Source organism: Culex pipiens, chromosome 3 (genome assembly GCF_016801865.2).
Source record: "Culex pipiens pallens isolate TS chromosome 3, TS_CPP_V2, whole genome shotgun sequence".
Lineage (NCBI taxonomy): Eukaryota > Metazoa > Arthropoda > Insecta > Diptera > Culicidae > Culex > Culex pipiens.
This window is the reverse complement of record NC_068939.1, coordinates 143,855,961-143,874,526: the sequence shown is the minus strand read 5'-3', so window position 1 is coordinate 143,874,526 and position 18,566 is coordinate 143,855,961. Positions and strand designations below refer to the sequence as shown.

The following is an 18,566-nucleotide window of genomic DNA, read 5'->3' as shown; positions in this document are numbered from 1 at the left end:
GATGGTATAAGTTGTACTTAAGCTTCTTCCTGTACGACCTTACACAGCAAAAAATCCGATGGTAAAATCGCATGCAAAAGCATGCACATCACCTTCGTCAAAATAAAAACTTAATATTACACACTGCATGTACAATTTTTGATAACACAAAAAAAAGTTGCAAACCGACGGGATTCAAACCCAGCACCAACAGTAAGGACTAGCGCCTTAGCCCAGTCGGCCATCAGACCGATGAATAACTGTAAGGATAAACGCATATATGAGCTTGACATTTCGGTCAAGTAGGTTTCCCATACTGATGGGCTACATATTTCAGGGTGTAAGATCACATAAAATTGCATTAAATAATGCAATATTTATTTTACACCCAGGCCTTTTACACGCAGCTGGATTACTACTTTTTCAGCTGTGTATATAACCTGATGTAACAGTATTGTAGTTGTCTTTCCCGACCCGAAAGGTCTTCTGATTACCCATCCAACGATGGGTCGCATTACAATTCCGGACAACATTTTCATCAAAAAATTTGAGATCCGGCCTCAAAATAAAGTATAAAACCCATGACTACAAGACTGATCGAATCAGACAAAAACGGTCAAAATCGGTTGATCCAGTTCCGAGATAATCCAGTGTAAATTTTTTGAACAACATCCAACCACACACATAGACATTTGCTCAGAATTCGATTCTGAGTCGATTTGTATACGTGAAGGTCAATAGCACATCAAATTACGAAATTCATTTCTCGAGTGATTTTTTAGCCTTTCCTCAGTGAGGTGAGGGTGGCAAAAAATGCTCAGAAAGTTTGACAATTCACTCAATTTAATTGTGTTTTTCACTGTTCATGAATCTTTCAGGCGTGTTTAGAGAGAGAGAGAGAGAGTATGGTGTTAACTTGCTCCCTGAAAAAAGACATAGTTTTGAGCACGGGATTTGTTTAGGACTCCAAACGGAAACTGCTGTGTTGGAAAAACGATTTTCTTATTACACCCTACTGAACCATAAAAGAACCCGAATGATTTGATGAAAATCGGTGTCAAACCATCGGGGTTTTGCTGTATAAGCTTTTCCCTAGCACTATTCTAAGTGTATAGCCTTTCATCTGTAAGCCAGGCAAAACGCGATTTTACGTTTGTCTTAGCATAAACATGGGTAATTCTCTACCAACTCACACGAAATCGGGAAAAGTTACCCCGACGCCTCTTCGATTTGCGTGAAACTTTGTCCTAAGGGGTAACTTTTGTCCCTGATCACGAATCCGTTTTTTGATAACTCGTGACGGAGGGGCGGTACGACCCCTTCCATTTTTGAACATGCGAAAAAAGAGGTGTTTTTCAATAATTTAAAGCCTGAAACGGTGATGAGATAGAAATTTGGTGTCAAAGGGACTTTTATGTAAAATTAGACGCCCAATTTAATGGCGTACTCAGAATTCCGAAAAAACGTATTTTTCATCGAAAAAACACTAAAAAGTTTTAAAAATTTTCCCATTTTCCGTTACTCGACTGTAATAAATTTTGGAACATGTCATTTTAAGGGAAATTTAATGTACTCTTCGAATCTACATTAACCCAGAAAGGTATTTTTTTTCACTCAGAACAAAAATTTTCATTTTAAAATTTCGTGTTTTTTCAAACTTTGCAGGGATATTTTTTACAGTGTAATAATGTTCTACGAAGTTGTAGAGCAGACAATTACAAAAATTTTGATATATAAACATAAGGGGTTTGATTCTAGACATCACGAGCTATCGCGATTTTACGAAAAAAAGTTTTGAAAAAGTTGGTCGTCGTCGATCATGGCCGCTCATGGTCACCCGCGTCGGGGCAACTGCTGTGTGAGTTGGCGGAGAATTACCCACATAGTCTAACGACTTGTATACCAATAATATCAAACATGATTTGTTTTACTAACCATTCTATGCATGGTTCCATTTAGTTGCCAAATCGATTGGGACATTTATTCTTAAAATATATATTTTTTGATACTCGAAGACACCCGCGTTTGAAGCAAGATTTGTAAAGACAAATTCTTATTTCTAATCATACGTTCAAAAATTCATTAGGCCACAATTGACGATGTCTCAGAGAATTGCTCTATAGTTGATCTAGCGATATTCCGCAGGACAAACACATAATACGGAGGAAATTCCCTGTATCATGTTATTTGTAAATAATTTGTCTCACTTATAAAAGACGCGGATTTTGCAATCTAGCGATCTCAGTTACTGCTCATAGCTGGAAGAAAGCGTTTCGAAAAATGCTCCGATCTAAAAGTATTTTGCCATATTTAATTCTGTCGTGTTTAATCCTGCACGTGAAGGGTTTAAGTAAGTACGATTAATAAGCTTGAAAGTAGCGGCTATATTGTAGTTTTTCTACCCAACAGATCTAAACGATCGATGCTCGAACCCCGATGGTGACTCCGGGCGGTGTGTCCACCTGAGAGGGTGTCCACCTCTGAGGGAAATTTACACCAAACCGGTAGTTACGTACCAGGAAAGTTCATTCCTATCGGACAGTCGCTGCGGAATGGACGGTAGAATTCCGTTGGTTTGTTGCGTTTCGCCCGACTTGGACACTTCAACGAGTGCACCTGCTGGTGATACTTGCGGCGTCGATTACTCGGAACGGATCTGGGGTGGCAACGAGACGGATTTGGATGAGTTTCCTTGGACAGCTTTGATCCGGTATCGGAGGACGAATGGCGTCCTAACCTTCAATTGTGGTGGATCTCTAATCAATTCCCGGTACGTTATCACCGCGGCTCATTGCTTTAACGAGAGGGCAGGATTCCAAGTGTGAGTAATTTGTGACGCTTTGCATTGATTAAGTTGTGATAACGGCATTTATTTGCAGTGCTGGGGTTCGACTTGGAGAGCATACAATTAGCAATGAGGGAAAAGACTGCCAAGAGACCGAATGTGCAGACGTACCCGTTGATCGGAACATTGAGAAGATTACAGTTCACGAAGATTACGATGCCAATTCGAAAAACCAATTGAATGACATTGCCTTGGTTCGGATGGACCGAGACGTTCCATCGTCCCACTACATCCAACCAATCTGTCTACCAACGCAGGAATCACTGAATTCTAGAAATATCATTGGGCATCGATTGACCGCTGCCGGCTGGGGACGAACGGAAACTGGTATGATAGCGTCTTTGTAATTTAACTAATTCTCCTTTCTAACCCGCTCTTATTCGTTCCAGGTGACCCGAGCGACACCAAGCTAAAGGTGGTTCTTGAAATAACCGAACCAAACGACTGCAGTACGGTGTACAAACCAGCTGGAATTGTAATCAGTGACAGGCAACTTTGCGCCGGTGGTGAGAAAGGCAAAGATACCTGCACTGGGGACTCGGGTGGACCGTTGATGCAACGAGTCGGGACACGGTGGGTCCTGTACGGCATTGTCAGCTTCGGGCCGAAACTGTGTGCCAGGAAGGGTATTCCCGGAGTGTACACCAATGTGCCCAAGTACATCGATTGGATTGAGAGCAACATGGAAGTGTAGAGATGACCCAGTCTTAATATTATTCTTGTAATGTTTTTCGGTGCAATATGTGGAATCCAAGTTCTTGTAAAAAATACTAAACTGTAATAGTCTCCTTCTCCTTCCAAGAAAGCAAACATCTCGCTTGCAACATGGCATTGACCATCTCTGTTGACCCCGCCAGGCAGAAGAGTGAGTGAGTTTTTATTTGGAACTTATCACCGGGCTGCTGTGAAACTTTGTTTCATGAAGTCATCAGCTTAAGCTTCTTTTAAAAGTACTTGGTATTGGAGTGGATGTGTGAGGTTGGGAAGAGTAAAGCAACATTAGTCGAAAGGCAATGCAAAGAGTTTTCCGTTCCATGATGACGAGCCACTTTGAGAGTGATTTTTCCTTCAATTGACTTGCTTTGTGTGATAATTGTAATGTTACCTGTGTGATTTTTGTTCGGATTAAACATTGTGTACCTCTGACCTGTAATTCGTAATTGGAAGCTTCCTTTAGTAATTTTTTTACGAAAACGTGTAATTTTTCTCAGTTTCTGAGAAACCGACATTTGAAAATAGAGTGTAGTTTGAGTCACAGTTTTAAAACATTAATTTTATTGTTTATTTATATCTGAATGACTTTTTATGGTATACCAACGTACACCAAAAATTCAGAATCGAGATAATCGTTCTCTCAAAATTTATTGAGGGCTCAGTGCCAAAATCGATAGAATAATGGTACCAACTCACACCATCATAACAAATGAGTTCATTCTTTAGTTGAATTAATAAATCTCCAACAAGTGTCATACATCGACTTCTGACTTCTCCTTGGTCACCAAGCTGTGGTGGCCGAGGTAGCTAAGTCATTGGATTGGTTTGTCAAAGGTCTCTGGTTCGATTCCCGTTGTCGACCCTTTTGGTTTTTTGTTTGACGGATGAACTTTTTTTGCAAATGAACCTCGAGAGAATAGTTCTATCGCCCATCTCGAGCTGTGTTCTCTGCGTCCGTGAATGGTACCACTATTCTCTCGACTCGAGACCATCATTCTCTCGGACTAGCGCTGCCAGTTTTGGGTGTAAAAACTAGTAAAGACCAAAATAGATCTAGTGATTGTTCCTAATGCAAATCCCGAAACCTTTGAAAATTCAGTGTGTCTTATCTGGCAGCATCCATTTATTACAGATGTCGTAAGCCTTGACAGGTTATGAAACATAGTTGTCGACTGTTGAATGTTTGGTGGGCTTTCCAACGAACTTTTCCTCACCTTCACCTCATACTAGGTCCCTGACGTGACTGTCTTGTTTGGATCAGTCTTGGAAAATTCTCGTACACCCAAAATTCAGAGTCGAGATAATCGTTCTCTCAAAACTTATTGAGGGCTCAGTGCCAAAATCGATAGAATAATGGTACCAACTCACACCATCATAACAAATGAGTTCATTCGTTAGTTGAATCAATAAATCTCCAACAAGTGTCATACATCGACTTCTGACTTCTCCTTGGTCACCAAGCTGTGGTGGCCGAGGCAGCTAAGTCATTGGATTGGTTTGTCAAAGGTCTCTGGTTCGATTCCCGTTGTCGACACTTTTGGTTTTTTGTTTGACGGATGAACTTTTTTTGCAAAGGTTCAACCTCGAGAAAATAGTTCTATCGCCCATCTCGAGCTGTGTTCTCTGCGTCCGTGAATGGTACCACTATTCTCTCGACTCGAGACCATCATTCTCTCGGACTAGCGCTGCCAGTTTTGGGTGTATTCAATGGTATAAGTTTCACCTTGCGTATCAGTCGTAAATATTTTTGTGTTGTTAGTCTGATTGTCTGTGAGTTCCCCGTAAGGCAGAGTTTTTTTTAGTGTTGTTGAAGGAAGTAGTCAAATCATCACGTTCCGGTATGTTTGGTGCAAAATAAGAACCCGGCCAAGTAACCAAATTTCCATGTGGAAAGTTTTTCTGTTATCCTAGTTTACTCACAAAAAGAACGGGAACATCCATAAACCACGTGGACACTTAAGGGGGAGGGCGGGCGGTATGAGATTGTCTATAAATTGTCCATACAAAAAAGACGATGGGGGTGGAGGTTGAGATTTCCAAAAAAAGTGTTCACGTGGTTTATGGACGGTCCCTAACGAATCAACGCTACAGCAATCGTAACCAGAGTCATATTGATTTTGGCAAGTCTATCAACAGCAGTTTGCAGCATTGTTATGACTTCCGAGGAATTCCTACCACAGAAGAGGGATGCTCGCGAGCCAGAAATAAACACACAAGCGTGGGAAACGCGCTCGCATCCGTCTATTTGGTTCAATATCCTGCAGCCCTTTTCATTTAGCTTGAATCGCGCGAGTCTAACCAATTTCCTGCGGGAGGTTCAAACTTTCAAGCTCTGGGGAGAGTATCAATCGAAGCCTTTGGCACGAGATTGAAAAAGGCTGAATGTGTCATGGGGTTGTGAATGTTCTGGGAAAACTTGGACCGATATCTTTTTGTGATAAACGATGTCCTTTTCTATGGCGTGTTGATTGTCAATGCTGATTTGGAAGTTTCGGCTTGTTTGTCCCAGTTAATAAAAGTTTTTCCATATACTGAGTAAGACATAAAAAAACAACTGTCGTCTTTGTTTTGAACTTTATTGTAGTGGGAGTATTCCAAATGTAATTAAAAGTTCGATAATTGCATTTATAAAGACAAAGTGCAATATGAACGAATTACAAAGAAGAACTATCCTTCAAATATTTAATTACCGGCAATTCACTTCTCATCAAGTTAACAGCTTCAATCACCTCATACAAGGAGCCAATTCAAAGAGTTATTTTTTCATTGAATTCAATTTCCCTGTGAAAAGGCGCCAAACCAAAACCATGTCTTCCGAAAGAGAACTCAACCTGGAAGCCGACAACGACCCGACCGCCCGGAAAGCACTGCGCCTGCTTTACCCGAACAACCACGTGGTGGTCACTCAGTGGCACTCACAAGCTCCTCTGGCCCCGCTGCTGACATTGACATTGATGCTCAGTTTGTTTTCGATTTGGATGAAATCAAAAACAAATCCAGGATCTTAACCTGCTTGATTTCTAAGTTGAGTGTGGAGGAGGTTTGTCGCTTTAACAATCTGGACTTCGTGCCTGCAATTCCCGTTACAGTTTATATGGAATTTTTAATAAGATTGTGACAGTAAAATCAGGCATGGGGTTCAGACTGTAAGTAAAAAAATAGCAAGTGTACAATAACATTGTTTGGTATTTTTGAAAACATTATTTTTAGATGGTCAAGTTGGGTAATTACATCTACATTCTTAAAAGTCACGAATCTATCAAAAAATCTTTAAAGTACTTCTCAAATGCAAATTAAATTGGTTTTATGTTTTAAAAAATAAAAATAAATTTGGGTGACATTGATAGGCTAAAGATTTTTTTCCCAATATAAAAAATACGATATATATGCAAACGATATAGTATGGAACCATATTGAGGAAAGCGTTCAAAGCACCTCAAGAAGCAATTTGCAACAACTTCCAAATTGTTTCAAAAGTAAGTTAAACAAAGTAATAAAAACATTGATTAAAAGGGATTATTTAAATACCTAATTGGAAAATGGAATGCATTATCGGAATTTTGGACAATTTTACACTAAGATCAGTCAACATTAGTTTCTAAGTTACAAGTTTTAACCGAATAATGCTAATTTTTTTCGAATATTTTAATTTTTCCCGTGTTCAGGAGGTCAATTTGAGCATCTTTTATTCTACGAAAAACTTTTCTTCACTTGTTTTATGTTTGTATGAAAATTTCTGAAAAGTTGGCATTTAATGTTCTTAAAAGATATAAAAATGTATAAAAATAATAAAAATAGTGTTTTTTTTTGCAAATCAAGTTTAAATGACAAAAAGTTAAATAAAAAATCACCAATTTTTTTTCCCGGTTTTATTTTTTTTCAGTGTAGTCCGCATCCATACCTACTACTTTGCCAAAGACACCAAATCGATCAAAAAATTCCTTCAAAAGATACAGATTTTTGAATTTCCATACATTATTTTTGTATGGACAGCTACCAAATTTGTATGGAAAATTATATGGACAAACTAATGATGCAAAATGGCTTCTTTGGGCATATCGAAGGCACCAAAAAAGTTTCAGTCGGACTAAAAAATACAAAAATCAAAATTCTAAAAAAAAAGATCGATTTTGTACACCCAAAACTGGCAGCGCTAGTCCGAGAGAATGATGGTCTCGAGTCGAGAGAATAGTGGTACCATTCACGGACGCAGAGAACACAGCTCGAGATGGGCGATAGAACTATTCTCTCGAGGTTCATTTGCAAAAAAAGTTCATCCGTCAAACAAAAAACCAAAAGGGTCGACAACGGGAATCGAACCAGAGACCTTTGACAAACCAATCCAATGACTTAGCTACCTCGGCCACCACAGCTTGGTGACCAAGGAGAAGTCAGAAGTCGATGTATGACACTTGTTGGAGATTTATTAATTCAACTAAAGAATGAACTCATTTGTTATGATGGTGTGAGTTGGTACCATTATTCTATCGATTTTGGCACTGAGCCCTCAATAAATTTTGAGAGAACGATTATCTCGACTCTGAATTTTGGGTGTAGAGAATTGCTCAGTACACAGGTTTTTTATCTCATCAAAACGAAATTTCATATTTATTGAATGTCTTTGTTTTCAATGCATTATAAACTCAATATATCTGTCCAATTTTCTCAAATCATAAAACTTTTTTTTTCTTACGAGCTAGTTGAGAACCCACTACCGTAAACACGTGGTGACACCCTTCTTTCCAGTGAGTTTCCACCAGGCGCACATTAAAGCACTCACGTTTTGGCGCGCAACCTGTGTCGGCCCAGGAACCCACGACGAGTGCCACACCACCCGCACAGATGACTGGAAGCACTCTCGACCTCTGTTCGTTGCGTTGCCTTTATCAGACTCGACTCGATACCTTCTGGAGTCCGCGCTAAACTGGAGCAGGCAAGATGAAAAATATATCCAAGATCACTGTCGCCGGCCGTTCAGTTATCAGCGGATGGTTGAACCGGTCGGATGGGGTCTCGGATCGAACTTCCGGGCGTGAACTCTCGTAACGGCGCGGTTTCAAAGTGGTGTGTGACGGCAAGTCCTTCTGCTATTAGGGGGACGTTGAAGATATGGTCCGTGGAGAGGAAAGCTTCTTCGCACGACAAACGAGTCTGCTCGACTCAAGTGAATTAGGGATGAAAGTGATGATATGTGAGTGAGTTTCCTGAAGGATGCAGAGATGAAAAATGAAGAAACGATGATGAGTGGAGCTTGATAGCTCAACCAGAAGGAAGTCCGGGGGATTATACTCCATCCGGAAGATGCTTTCACTTGTTGATTGATTTTTATGAAATTGATGTCCCTCCCCCTCAAGTTCGTTCGTTTGTCGAGATTTACGAGTGTTGCTTGGAGATTGGATTAAAGAGGTGTTCTTTATTCGAGAGATTCCATCATATCACAGAGTGGAGGAGAGGTTTTGAACCTGAAGATTGTTCTTATCTTATCGAGGCACACAACAACGTGTAGAAGAGGTGGCTGTTTGCGGTGTTGATTGAACCTCGGAGCTAAGCAGAGATTTCAGATTCTAATCTTGGATCACCGTGGCGTCGTCGTCATCACCGTTCGTTGTCTGCAGATATTATCTTACCTGGAGCGAGATAAGACGCTCATTTCGGAGAATTGCCCTCCTCACTTGATCTGGAGCGACAAAGTGTGGTTGAAAAAGGTTGCGTGCCAAAGTGAATGTGCACCCCAGTGATTGGGTTAATTGAATGAATCATGATGGTTTTCGTGCAGCTATGAATGAAAAAAATAGTGAGGGCGGAAGAATGTGCTGCATCCAAGCTGGTTAAGTTGTTTTAGTGTAGAGTTTGACCTGAAGTGTATACGAGTGGAGCTTGGGAACTAAAGTGCAATCACTGCTGAGTATTTTCGGAGAAAGAAACTGAAAAAGGTGAGATCATTGTTTTTTAGTAGTGTAAAGTACACGGAAAAAAAAGTCAATTCCCGAAATCGTGAATTATGTTCAGTAATTTGAAAACATCGAAGGAATATATTTAACTTTATAGTGCATCATACTTGTGAATAAGTTTCTTCTCACTTTCATTAACAACAGCCATCGTACTATCGTGTCGTACGTCGCTTTTTGACGTTCCGAGAAAAACGCGTTTTAATGATTGACCTTGAATAAACAAAAACAAGAGCACGCAATGTAAACAATAACAAACATGTTTTGTTTGGCTGACCATTCTGTGCATTTTCCCGAAGTTTGGTTGAATTTGGTTGCCGAAGTCCCGAGTTATAATTGAAAATGTTTACGGTAGTCGAGCTCGTACCTGTGTCAAACGCGTTAACTTGACATAAACTTTGAAAAATATTTGCAACGACCTTATTATTACAAAATATCATTTCAAACTTCTATTATGATGCTTCAGTAAAGTACAATTAACTAATGCCCACCGGAACAAACCCCTGAAGGGGTTTGTTACACTCTAATTTATATTCATGATTGAAATATATGCAATTAGGTTGATTACAACAAGCATTTACTGTATGTTTAAGAAAACCTTTTTCTTAAATACACAGTTTTCTTCATTTTTGTAAGTTAAAATAACAGGGGTCCACTTTTGGAAAAGTTAGGATTTTCATTGTCCTGTATTGGACCCCCTTAATTTTGCTCGAATTTGAGCAGTTCTTCGTTTTATTTTTATCCTTAAACTTACATTATTTCGACTTACTGAAGTGAACTAATCAGTGAAAAAATGATTGGATAGTTAATTCAGTCATAAAATGGAAATACTGTTTTGTTGTGAAAATGCTAGTGGCAATTGCTGAATCCAGATGTCGAACTAAAAACTCTTATTTTGGCGGAAAGGACACGTCAATGTCAGTCAACATTGTTTTAACTGGTGCTGAACATGCCAAATAAAAGATTTGTAGACAAAAAACACGTTTTTAGTTGTGACTTTATTGAATTTTCAATCAAAAATCCTTCAGAGGGTCCACTATAGGAAAGGGGTCCACTAATGGATGACGTACCCTAGCAGAAATTGGGTCCTAAAGCCCTATGTAAATTTTTAAGGTACAACGGTAAAAAAAAACACGAATAAAAACCATTTGTAATCACATTTTTTCATTTTAATGCAAAAAAATAAATTGTTAAGACAACATTTTTTCGATCGATCAACTATGGTCCCCTTGGAACGAAATGTCAAGTACCGTAAAACGGGGTGACTTTGATAGCCGGGATGACTTTGATAGGTTCGCGATTTTTCCGCAAAATGAAGAGAACAATTAAAATACGTACGGAATGGTTAAGAATCATACTGATCGTGGTAGAGAAATGTTCAAAGTACCTCAAAAAGAACTTTTCATAAAATTTTGAAAAGTTTAAAAAGTTAGTTAACTTTAGTTAAGAAAATGTAGATGAAAGTCATTATTTTAAACTTCTCAAAGTGTCATGATTTTCTCAATGAACATGATTTTGAATCGTTAAACGGAATGCATTTTCGGATTCATTGGACAATTTTCCACTAGGAGAAGGTTAAATAAGTTTATAAATATTAAATATATGTGTTTTTGAAACACAATTTAAAAAAATCTCCATATTTATAGGCAATTTCAGTTGAACAAATTTCATGTAAAATGTGAAGACTTGTGATTCGTTCTTCGAATTCAGTATAAAATGCAATATAAATCGATATTTTTTTTTCTTTTTAACAGTTTTACCTAAAATTTAAATGTATTTTGTTAAAAAGCTTATAAACTTAGTTAACTAAACATAAACATTGATTTTTTTTTCTTAAAACTATATCAGCTACTTTAGTGATGGTACATTTAACGTACAAATAAAGTTTGAACTTCTTAAATATGATTTTAACAAGAAAAACTATGACTATCAAAGTCACCCCGGAATTTAAACTAAGAATTTTTAACGTAAATATTTTTCTAAACACTATTAAAAAAACTTTTTTTCCAAAATAGTGCATGGACATTGTGTGGCCTACCCCAGTACATGTTTTAAAAATTATAATCTTGAGAAAAACCTTACCTGTTGGAAAATATTCCAAAAACAAATTGAAATCCTATCAAAGTCACCCCGGTTTACGGAAGGACTTTTTCTGTCAAGAAGGGTCGTGAAGTTATTTTTTGAAAATTGAATTAAAATTCTATTTTAAATTCTTCGCGGTCGTACAAAGGGTCATTGTACGCAGTAAAATAAGATTTATCGTTGTGAACAATAATATCACAAATTCAAGCTTAATTTTAGGACTCAATTGAAACACATTTTTAAAATCAAATCAAATCAACCTTTTCGATTACGAATCCGGAGTAAAAGTACTTGTTTCTTTACAATTAACAACCTGAAATATTGATGATTTGGATATTTGGTGTCAAAGAGACATTTGTGATAATTGGACCCTCTATTTAGAAAAAAATGTGCAATTAAGGGGTTTGCCTACAACCACCACAAGTCTTAACGATTTTATAAACACAAATTTGCAGCTCTGTAGAATATTGTTAAATTGGATTTGATAACAAGTTTAAAAAAAATATACTTAAAACATTTTCGAATAACAACGTTAACCTGAATTCGACAAAGTTTCACGCCAATCGAAAAATTAGTTTTCTAATCAACAATGTTATTGTTTTATTTTTCCAATCAAGCTTTCTTAAAAAGTAAATAAAATAAAAACTTTTCAATATTTTAAAGTACATACCTTAAATACTTCAAATATATACCTTAAATACTTAATAAAGCAGAGTTAAAAACATAACAAAAATTTTATTCTCCGTCAACTCACACAGCAGTTGCCTCGACCTCTCTTCGATTTGCGTGAATTTTTGCCCTAAGAGGAAATTTTTGTCCCTTATTTGCAGCCTTCGGTGATGGTTTGGAAATTTGGTGTCAAAGGGACTTTTTTGTAAAATTTGACGCCCGATTTGATGGTGCACTCAGAATTCCGGAAAAATAATTAGTTTTCATTTTTAGCACTTGTCAAATCTACCTAACTCAGAAGTGTTAATTTTTTCAATCAGATCAAAAATTTTAATTTTAAAATTTCGTGTTTTCTTTCGAATTTTGCAAGATTATTTTTTAGAGTTTAGTAATGTTCTACAAAGTTGTAGAGCAGATAATTACAAATAAAAAAATGATAGGAAAAAATAAGAGAAGTTTGCTTGTACGCATCACAAACTATCGCGATTCGGCGTATTTTTTTTTGAAAAATTTGCGTTTTTGTTTCGTTGCTCGAGTCTGTCATGGGTAACCTTGAACGGCCATGATCAAAGCCGACCAACTTTTTCTGTTCGAAAAGGGGTCGTGGCAACTTTTTCCGATTTCGTGTGATTTGGCGTAGAATGGCTCATATATTTTTGTGAATGTTCAAAAATTGAAGTTCATCACATTTAATTCAGCTGGAACTTGAAAAACCTAAATGTTCCTTCATATTCTAAACTCAAGTTTAGAATATGAATAAACATTTAGGTTTCTCAAGAAAAGATAAAAAATTTAGAGCTCAGAAACAAATAATGCAAATTCTTACTACCGTCAGCAGGGATGACATTAGGTCGAGTGGTTGAGATTGGGCCATGCAATTAACATAAATTAACCCTTCCTCTCCCTCCAGACCCAATGTCACCTCTGCTGGCATATAAAAAGAACATAACACGCCTACCTTCACGTAATTAAAATTAAGACCCTCCAGTATCATGTTTAAAACACACATTGCCACTGACGAAATCATTTTCTACTTGGCTTGAACCAGACCAAAAGCCGATTTATTTACACATTTGTCCCGGGGGTTTTCAACCTGAGCAAACAGGAATGGAAATTCGTAAACTCAATTCAGCCTCAGTGGCTTTTATTTGAATATATATTTGTTTTTTTTTTTTTTATAAATCTTTTAAGTGTGAGTAAACTGTCGAAACATAATTGTTTTAAATCATTCAATTAAGATTATGCTTTGGCTAAACTTATCTTGTTGATTTGAAATTATTAGGTTAAGTTATTCGGGGCAATCAAAAAACAACATTGTCTGACACAAATTAAAATTACTGGAAAGGGCTTATAATTTGGTATGCCTGAATAATGTTTCTCGTTTGATTAGAATCAATGTAATACAAAATTCCAACAAGCCAATTATCTCTTTTCAGCGAAATTCGGAATTTGGATTTGTTTTTTATCATCTGAGAGCAAGCTTAAAAGTAGATTAAAACATTGCTTGTATTGAAAGTGGTTAAGTTTAAACTACACAAATTGGAATGTATTGTTCCGCCCGTGTGGATCAATCGGACCACGCACTGGACTCACAATCCAGAGGTTGCTGGTTCGAATCCCGCGGCGGGCGCTCTAAAATTCTTTGTGTAAATATGGGTATTCGGCGCCGTCGCTCCGTGCCATACTTTCATACACTTAGGAGCCCAGGGCGGCGAAGTCCTTGTAGATAAAAAGGAAGACACTAGTGGTTGGTACTAGCAATGGTGGCCGACAGCTATAAAGTCAACTTCGTTTTCGTCGTTAAGTTTAAACTACACCAATTGGAATGTATTTTTTGCCTTACAATGCATACATTGGATTATCTACCAACAAAAAGAATTCTGTGGCCAATTAATTGAGTACGAAGTACGACACGTTTTTTTTTAATAATCAGTTTGGGAAGCTACTGGACTTGTATGACCTGAAAACATTGTTCTTTTCTATTTTTGACACTCAAGCAAAAAGAAATGCGGAACAACACTTGAAAAGTTGCCAACCATGAAGGAAGGAAGCGCTGGAACTTTGCCTTTCCAAGTACTTTCAAGGGGACACTTGAACTTGTTTAACTGTGCTGGGAAGATGGACCCTCAAGTAAATTATTCCCTGGCTGTTATGCACTACTGATTTTATACTAGAAATTAATTTCCGTGTACAAAAATTGCCGTTGGTTTGACATTGTATTGCGCTCAGTTCTATGTATTTTTTTTTGTACAATCGTCAGTGTGGGTGACATTTGGTCTGGGGGTGAGATTGGGTCAAAGTGATTTTTTACGGATTTTTAAATTTCTCAGGTTCTGCTCAATGAAACATAATTCTGTTCAATGGGTTGTGCAGGGAACATCTTTAAAAACTTTGCAGAAAAAATCACGTTCCTAGAACAAATCGTCGCTGTCGTGCTATCGTGTTGGTCCTGCATTTTGGGCCAAATTGAGTTAATAACGCCATTTCGTGCTGCTTACAATGCCTCACCTTTTGACCTTCACAGATCACCAAAATTCGATTTCAATGCAGACACATTCAACAAAATCGAAAAACTCCGTGCATTGTTGTCACTTTTCATTTGAAAGAAGTTTCAATCTTATTGTGCTATCTTGACACACCCAGAAAAATGGTGCAAGTGCGACAACTGGCCAAAGGGGTTTTAGGTAAGAACGCGTTTGACACACGTACAAGCACGACTATCGTAAACATTTTTAATTCTAACTCGGGACTCGGGCAACCAATTTCAACCAAACTTCGGGAAAATGCAGAGAATGGTCAGTAGGGTGTCCAGAATATCGGATTTTTTTTGTTCAAAACTTCTCTCCCCAAGCTGAAAATCAGTCAACATTTACCCATTCGTACTCGAAGGTGAAGTTTGGATGTGAAAATCGAAAAAATGTATGAAAAGCCCAATTTTATTATTTTTTAGCTTCAGGCTCGGGTATCAATGAGTTAATCTCAACCAATTTCGCTCAAAATTGGCACAGATGCTTAAAATAACCCAAAAAACCGTTTTTCGCTTGTGGAGCAAGGGGTCATTGCCAGCTCTATTTTTTGTATAGTCAATGTCAAACATTAAACGAATGTTTTTCTCGGAACGTTAAAAAGAAACGTAGCACACGATAGCATGACAGCGTCGAAATCCTGACATTTTGTCAGCTGAGCAATTCTCTACGAAAGCGACCGAATATGACCATTTTTATTTTTTATTAGGCTCAAACTATTTGGGCTGTTCATACAAAAATGTTACGTAAATATTCGAAAGTCTGTAACTTTTGATGGAATCGAAAATTACTTAACATATTTTTTGAAAAAGTTTTCAAGAAATAGCCACTTGAAGTTTAATTTGAAATGAAAATATAACGCTTTTTCGATTTTTTTAAAGAGTTAGAATTACATTGAAGATTGGACATCTGGTTGCAGAAAGACAGCAAATTTAAAAAATAGAAACAAGAAGATTGAAGTATTTTAAGTCTCATACAAACATTCACACATTTTGTAATGCCAATATTTCAGCAAAATTTGCTCAGAATTTGATTCTGAGTCGATAGGTTTACAATGAAGGTGGGCAGGGCTTGCGAAATTTCGACTTTGTTTGTGATAGCTGACAGAACACTCCAATCGTATTCACCACGACAACCTGATTTTTACATTCTACTTTCGTTCGTTTCACACACAAAGGAATGAGTGCTACGCAAAGTCACTCACACAATCATTGACTTCCCTCCAGGAGAAAAATCGCTTCGAGAGCGGTCGTTTGACATTCTACCGAGATTCCGATCATCTCTCCAATGATAGCTATCATATGATTTCTGTCACCACGCAGCATACACTAGGAAGAGAGAGACAAAAACGAGAGAAAGAGCAAGAGCACGTTGATTCGTTCGGGCGGCTGCTTGAGTGGTGCTCATTTTTCGTTCGTTTCGTCTTCGTGTTTACGTTCATCGACCGTCGCCAAGCAATGACGGTCATGATAGGCGTTGTGTGTCAGCGATCAAATATCGTTTTGGGAAATGATCGCTGACAGAAAGTTCTATCGAATATCGAGCAGTCCCGTTCAGTGATAGATCCCTTTTCAAGCATTGAAGGTGGGTCTACGAGATCGAATTAAGAAGTTCATTTTTCGAGTGATTTTATAGCCTTTCTTCAGTAAGGTGAGGAAGTGCAAAAATCGCTGGTGCTTGTGAATCGTGGTAGCTCACGATTGGTTGCACGATCACGATTTAAGCGATGGATCGGCACCGAGTAAGTGGTTTATGAACTGAAAATTAGGACCCTGGCAATCTTAAGATTAAGGTTCATGAAGATTTGGAAAAAAAAGATTGCTGTCGTTGTGAATTCTGTTAAAATGTTGGAAAAAATTACATTTGTTTCACAATAAAACTATAAGGGTCATTCCATCTTAACTGTGCACGAAAAAGTGCATATTTGAAAATTACCATCTCCGATTCTGCTCAAATTTGGCAAGGCTGTTGATACTACCAAAACATGCAAGAATCCCGACCACCCGGACCACCCCCTCAATTTTGGTACCTCCCCAAAATAACGACTTTTTGGCGATTTTTGAGTGAAACCCCTATCTTCAAACGGCGATAGCTCAGGAACCAAAAATCTTAGAAAGTCGGTCTTAGACTCAATTTTGAAGGAAATTGGACCTAGAATCCATTTCCGCGATCAAAATTTAGATTAAGATTTTTTTCTACCTGTATTGCGCAATTGAAAACTTAAAATGGCCGTATGTCAAAACGACCCAACTTATTTTTTTTATTTGACCTCACCATCGGATTCCCCGGCCAATTTTACAAAAGAATTACTTATCGACAGAAAGGAATATGTTTCGTTCCAGAGATATCGAATTTTGAAGTTTTGAGTATTAGAGATTACCTACATTAGCTTCATTCGCCGCATCTGCTAGATGCACACAGGCGCGCTGTTCAATAATTACTACCTGATGTTCTGGAAGATGATTATTTTTTTTAATTTTATAATTTTACGCAATTTTCAAATAGCTAACACCTTGATCAATCAATTTTTTTTGTTCAAGGAATATGTATTGGGTTCTTTTGAATGTACCGTTTTTTACGTGTTGCTAACCGTTTTAGAGTACCCCGAGGCCATGACTAGGGCCTTTGGCATGGGCGGTAGCAAAATAGTGTCATTCAGCAAAAACCCTAAAATCTGCATTATGGTTTAATAGATTGATCATATTAAGTCGAATTTATATGGTGAGCCAGCTCCATTTGATTATTAGATGATTTTGGTCATGGTAAATGTATTTAAAAAAATCCTTATACGTGTGGACAGCAGCCGTATTGTGTTCCAAGAATCCGAAATAATAGTAGAAAAAAAAACATGATTAATCCGACCTTCTAAGATTTGTGGTTTCTGAGCTATCGCCGTTTGTAAATAGGGGTTTCGATCAAAAACTGCCAAAAAGTCGATTTTTTGGGGAGGTATAAAAATGGAGGGGGTGGTCCGATTTGGATGAAATACGGGATTCTTGCATGTTTTGATAGTATCAACAGCCCTGCCAAATTTGAGCAGGATCGGAGAGGGTAATTTTCAAATGCTGTTCCGTTTCAGATGGAATGACCCATAAATGAAATAATAAGTAAACAACGCATTTTTGATGAATTCTACGCTAGATTTGCATTTAAATGACCTGCAAAAAATGCGATTGAAGTGCTATGGATTAAAGCGAAATAGTCCAGCAAACAAGGCCGCATCCCAGAATGGCTTATTTTTATGCAAATTTGTCCTTTTGTGCGCGGGCGGAATGAATTTCATATTGTGCACACGGTAAATTTGAGCGAGTTTGCCCGCAAACAGGGTCGATGCATATGTATAAGGGCGCGTCCACGCCACGTTCATTCATTCATGGTGCACACCAACAATCCAGCAACGGCTGGTCACTCCGGCGGTGGTGGCCATTCTACACTGGTACGTACTCTACGTTGCAGGATGAGAACCCGGTTCTGATTTGTGTGTATCGGTGCTGCTGGATATTTGTGAACTGGAATGTGGTTTACCATTGCGCTGCGATTGAACTAGTTTTGCTTAGGGCGTAATGGATCTCCCAAAGTGGTGTGGATGTGGTGGTGTTGCACCGTTTGTTTGACAATTGGAGTGTTATTTACAATGTTGTTGCAAACATTGGCACTGTTTGAGTGAATGTTTTCCTGCTAGAAGCTGTATAAATTGATGCGATATTTTGAAAAAAAAAGGTTTCAATCAGAAATAATCAACGCGTAATTTTATTTACCTTTCATGACATTTTATGGTTTATTTTACTTTTTTTTATTTAAATG

General features: G+C 37.8%; 2 protein-coding genes across 3 annotated transcripts in view; both read left to right on the top strand.

Moving 5' to 3' along the window:
* The first annotated feature begins 2,244 nt into the window (after nucleotides 1-2,244).
* On the top strand, nucleotides 2,245-3,578 carry LOC120415924 (CLIP domain-containing serine protease B4-like). Its single transcript, XM_039577570.2, has 4 exons — nucleotides 2,245-2,329; nucleotides 2,389-2,800; nucleotides 2,859-3,151; nucleotides 3,214-3,578. The coding sequence occupies exons 1-4, from the start codon at nucleotides 2,260-2,262 to the stop codon at nucleotides 3,516-3,518; spliced, it is 1,080 nt and encodes a 359-aa protein (XP_039433504.1). The 5' UTR covers nucleotides 2,245-2,259; the 3' UTR covers nucleotides 3,519-3,578.
* Nucleotides 3,579-8,252: 4,674 nt separating this feature from the next.
* The window catches only part of LOC120415908 (neuropeptides capa receptor), a 148,569-nt gene continuing 138,255 nt past the window's right edge, over nucleotides 8,253-18,566 (top strand). Inside the window, exon 1 of one of the 2 annotated variants that reach the window (XM_052710221.1) lies at nucleotides 8,253-9,471. The gene's annotated coding sequence lies outside the window, so the exon portion shown is untranslated. The remainder of the gene's footprint in view (nucleotides 9,472-18,566) is intronic. The other variant, XM_052710220.1, reaches the window with a different exon arrangement.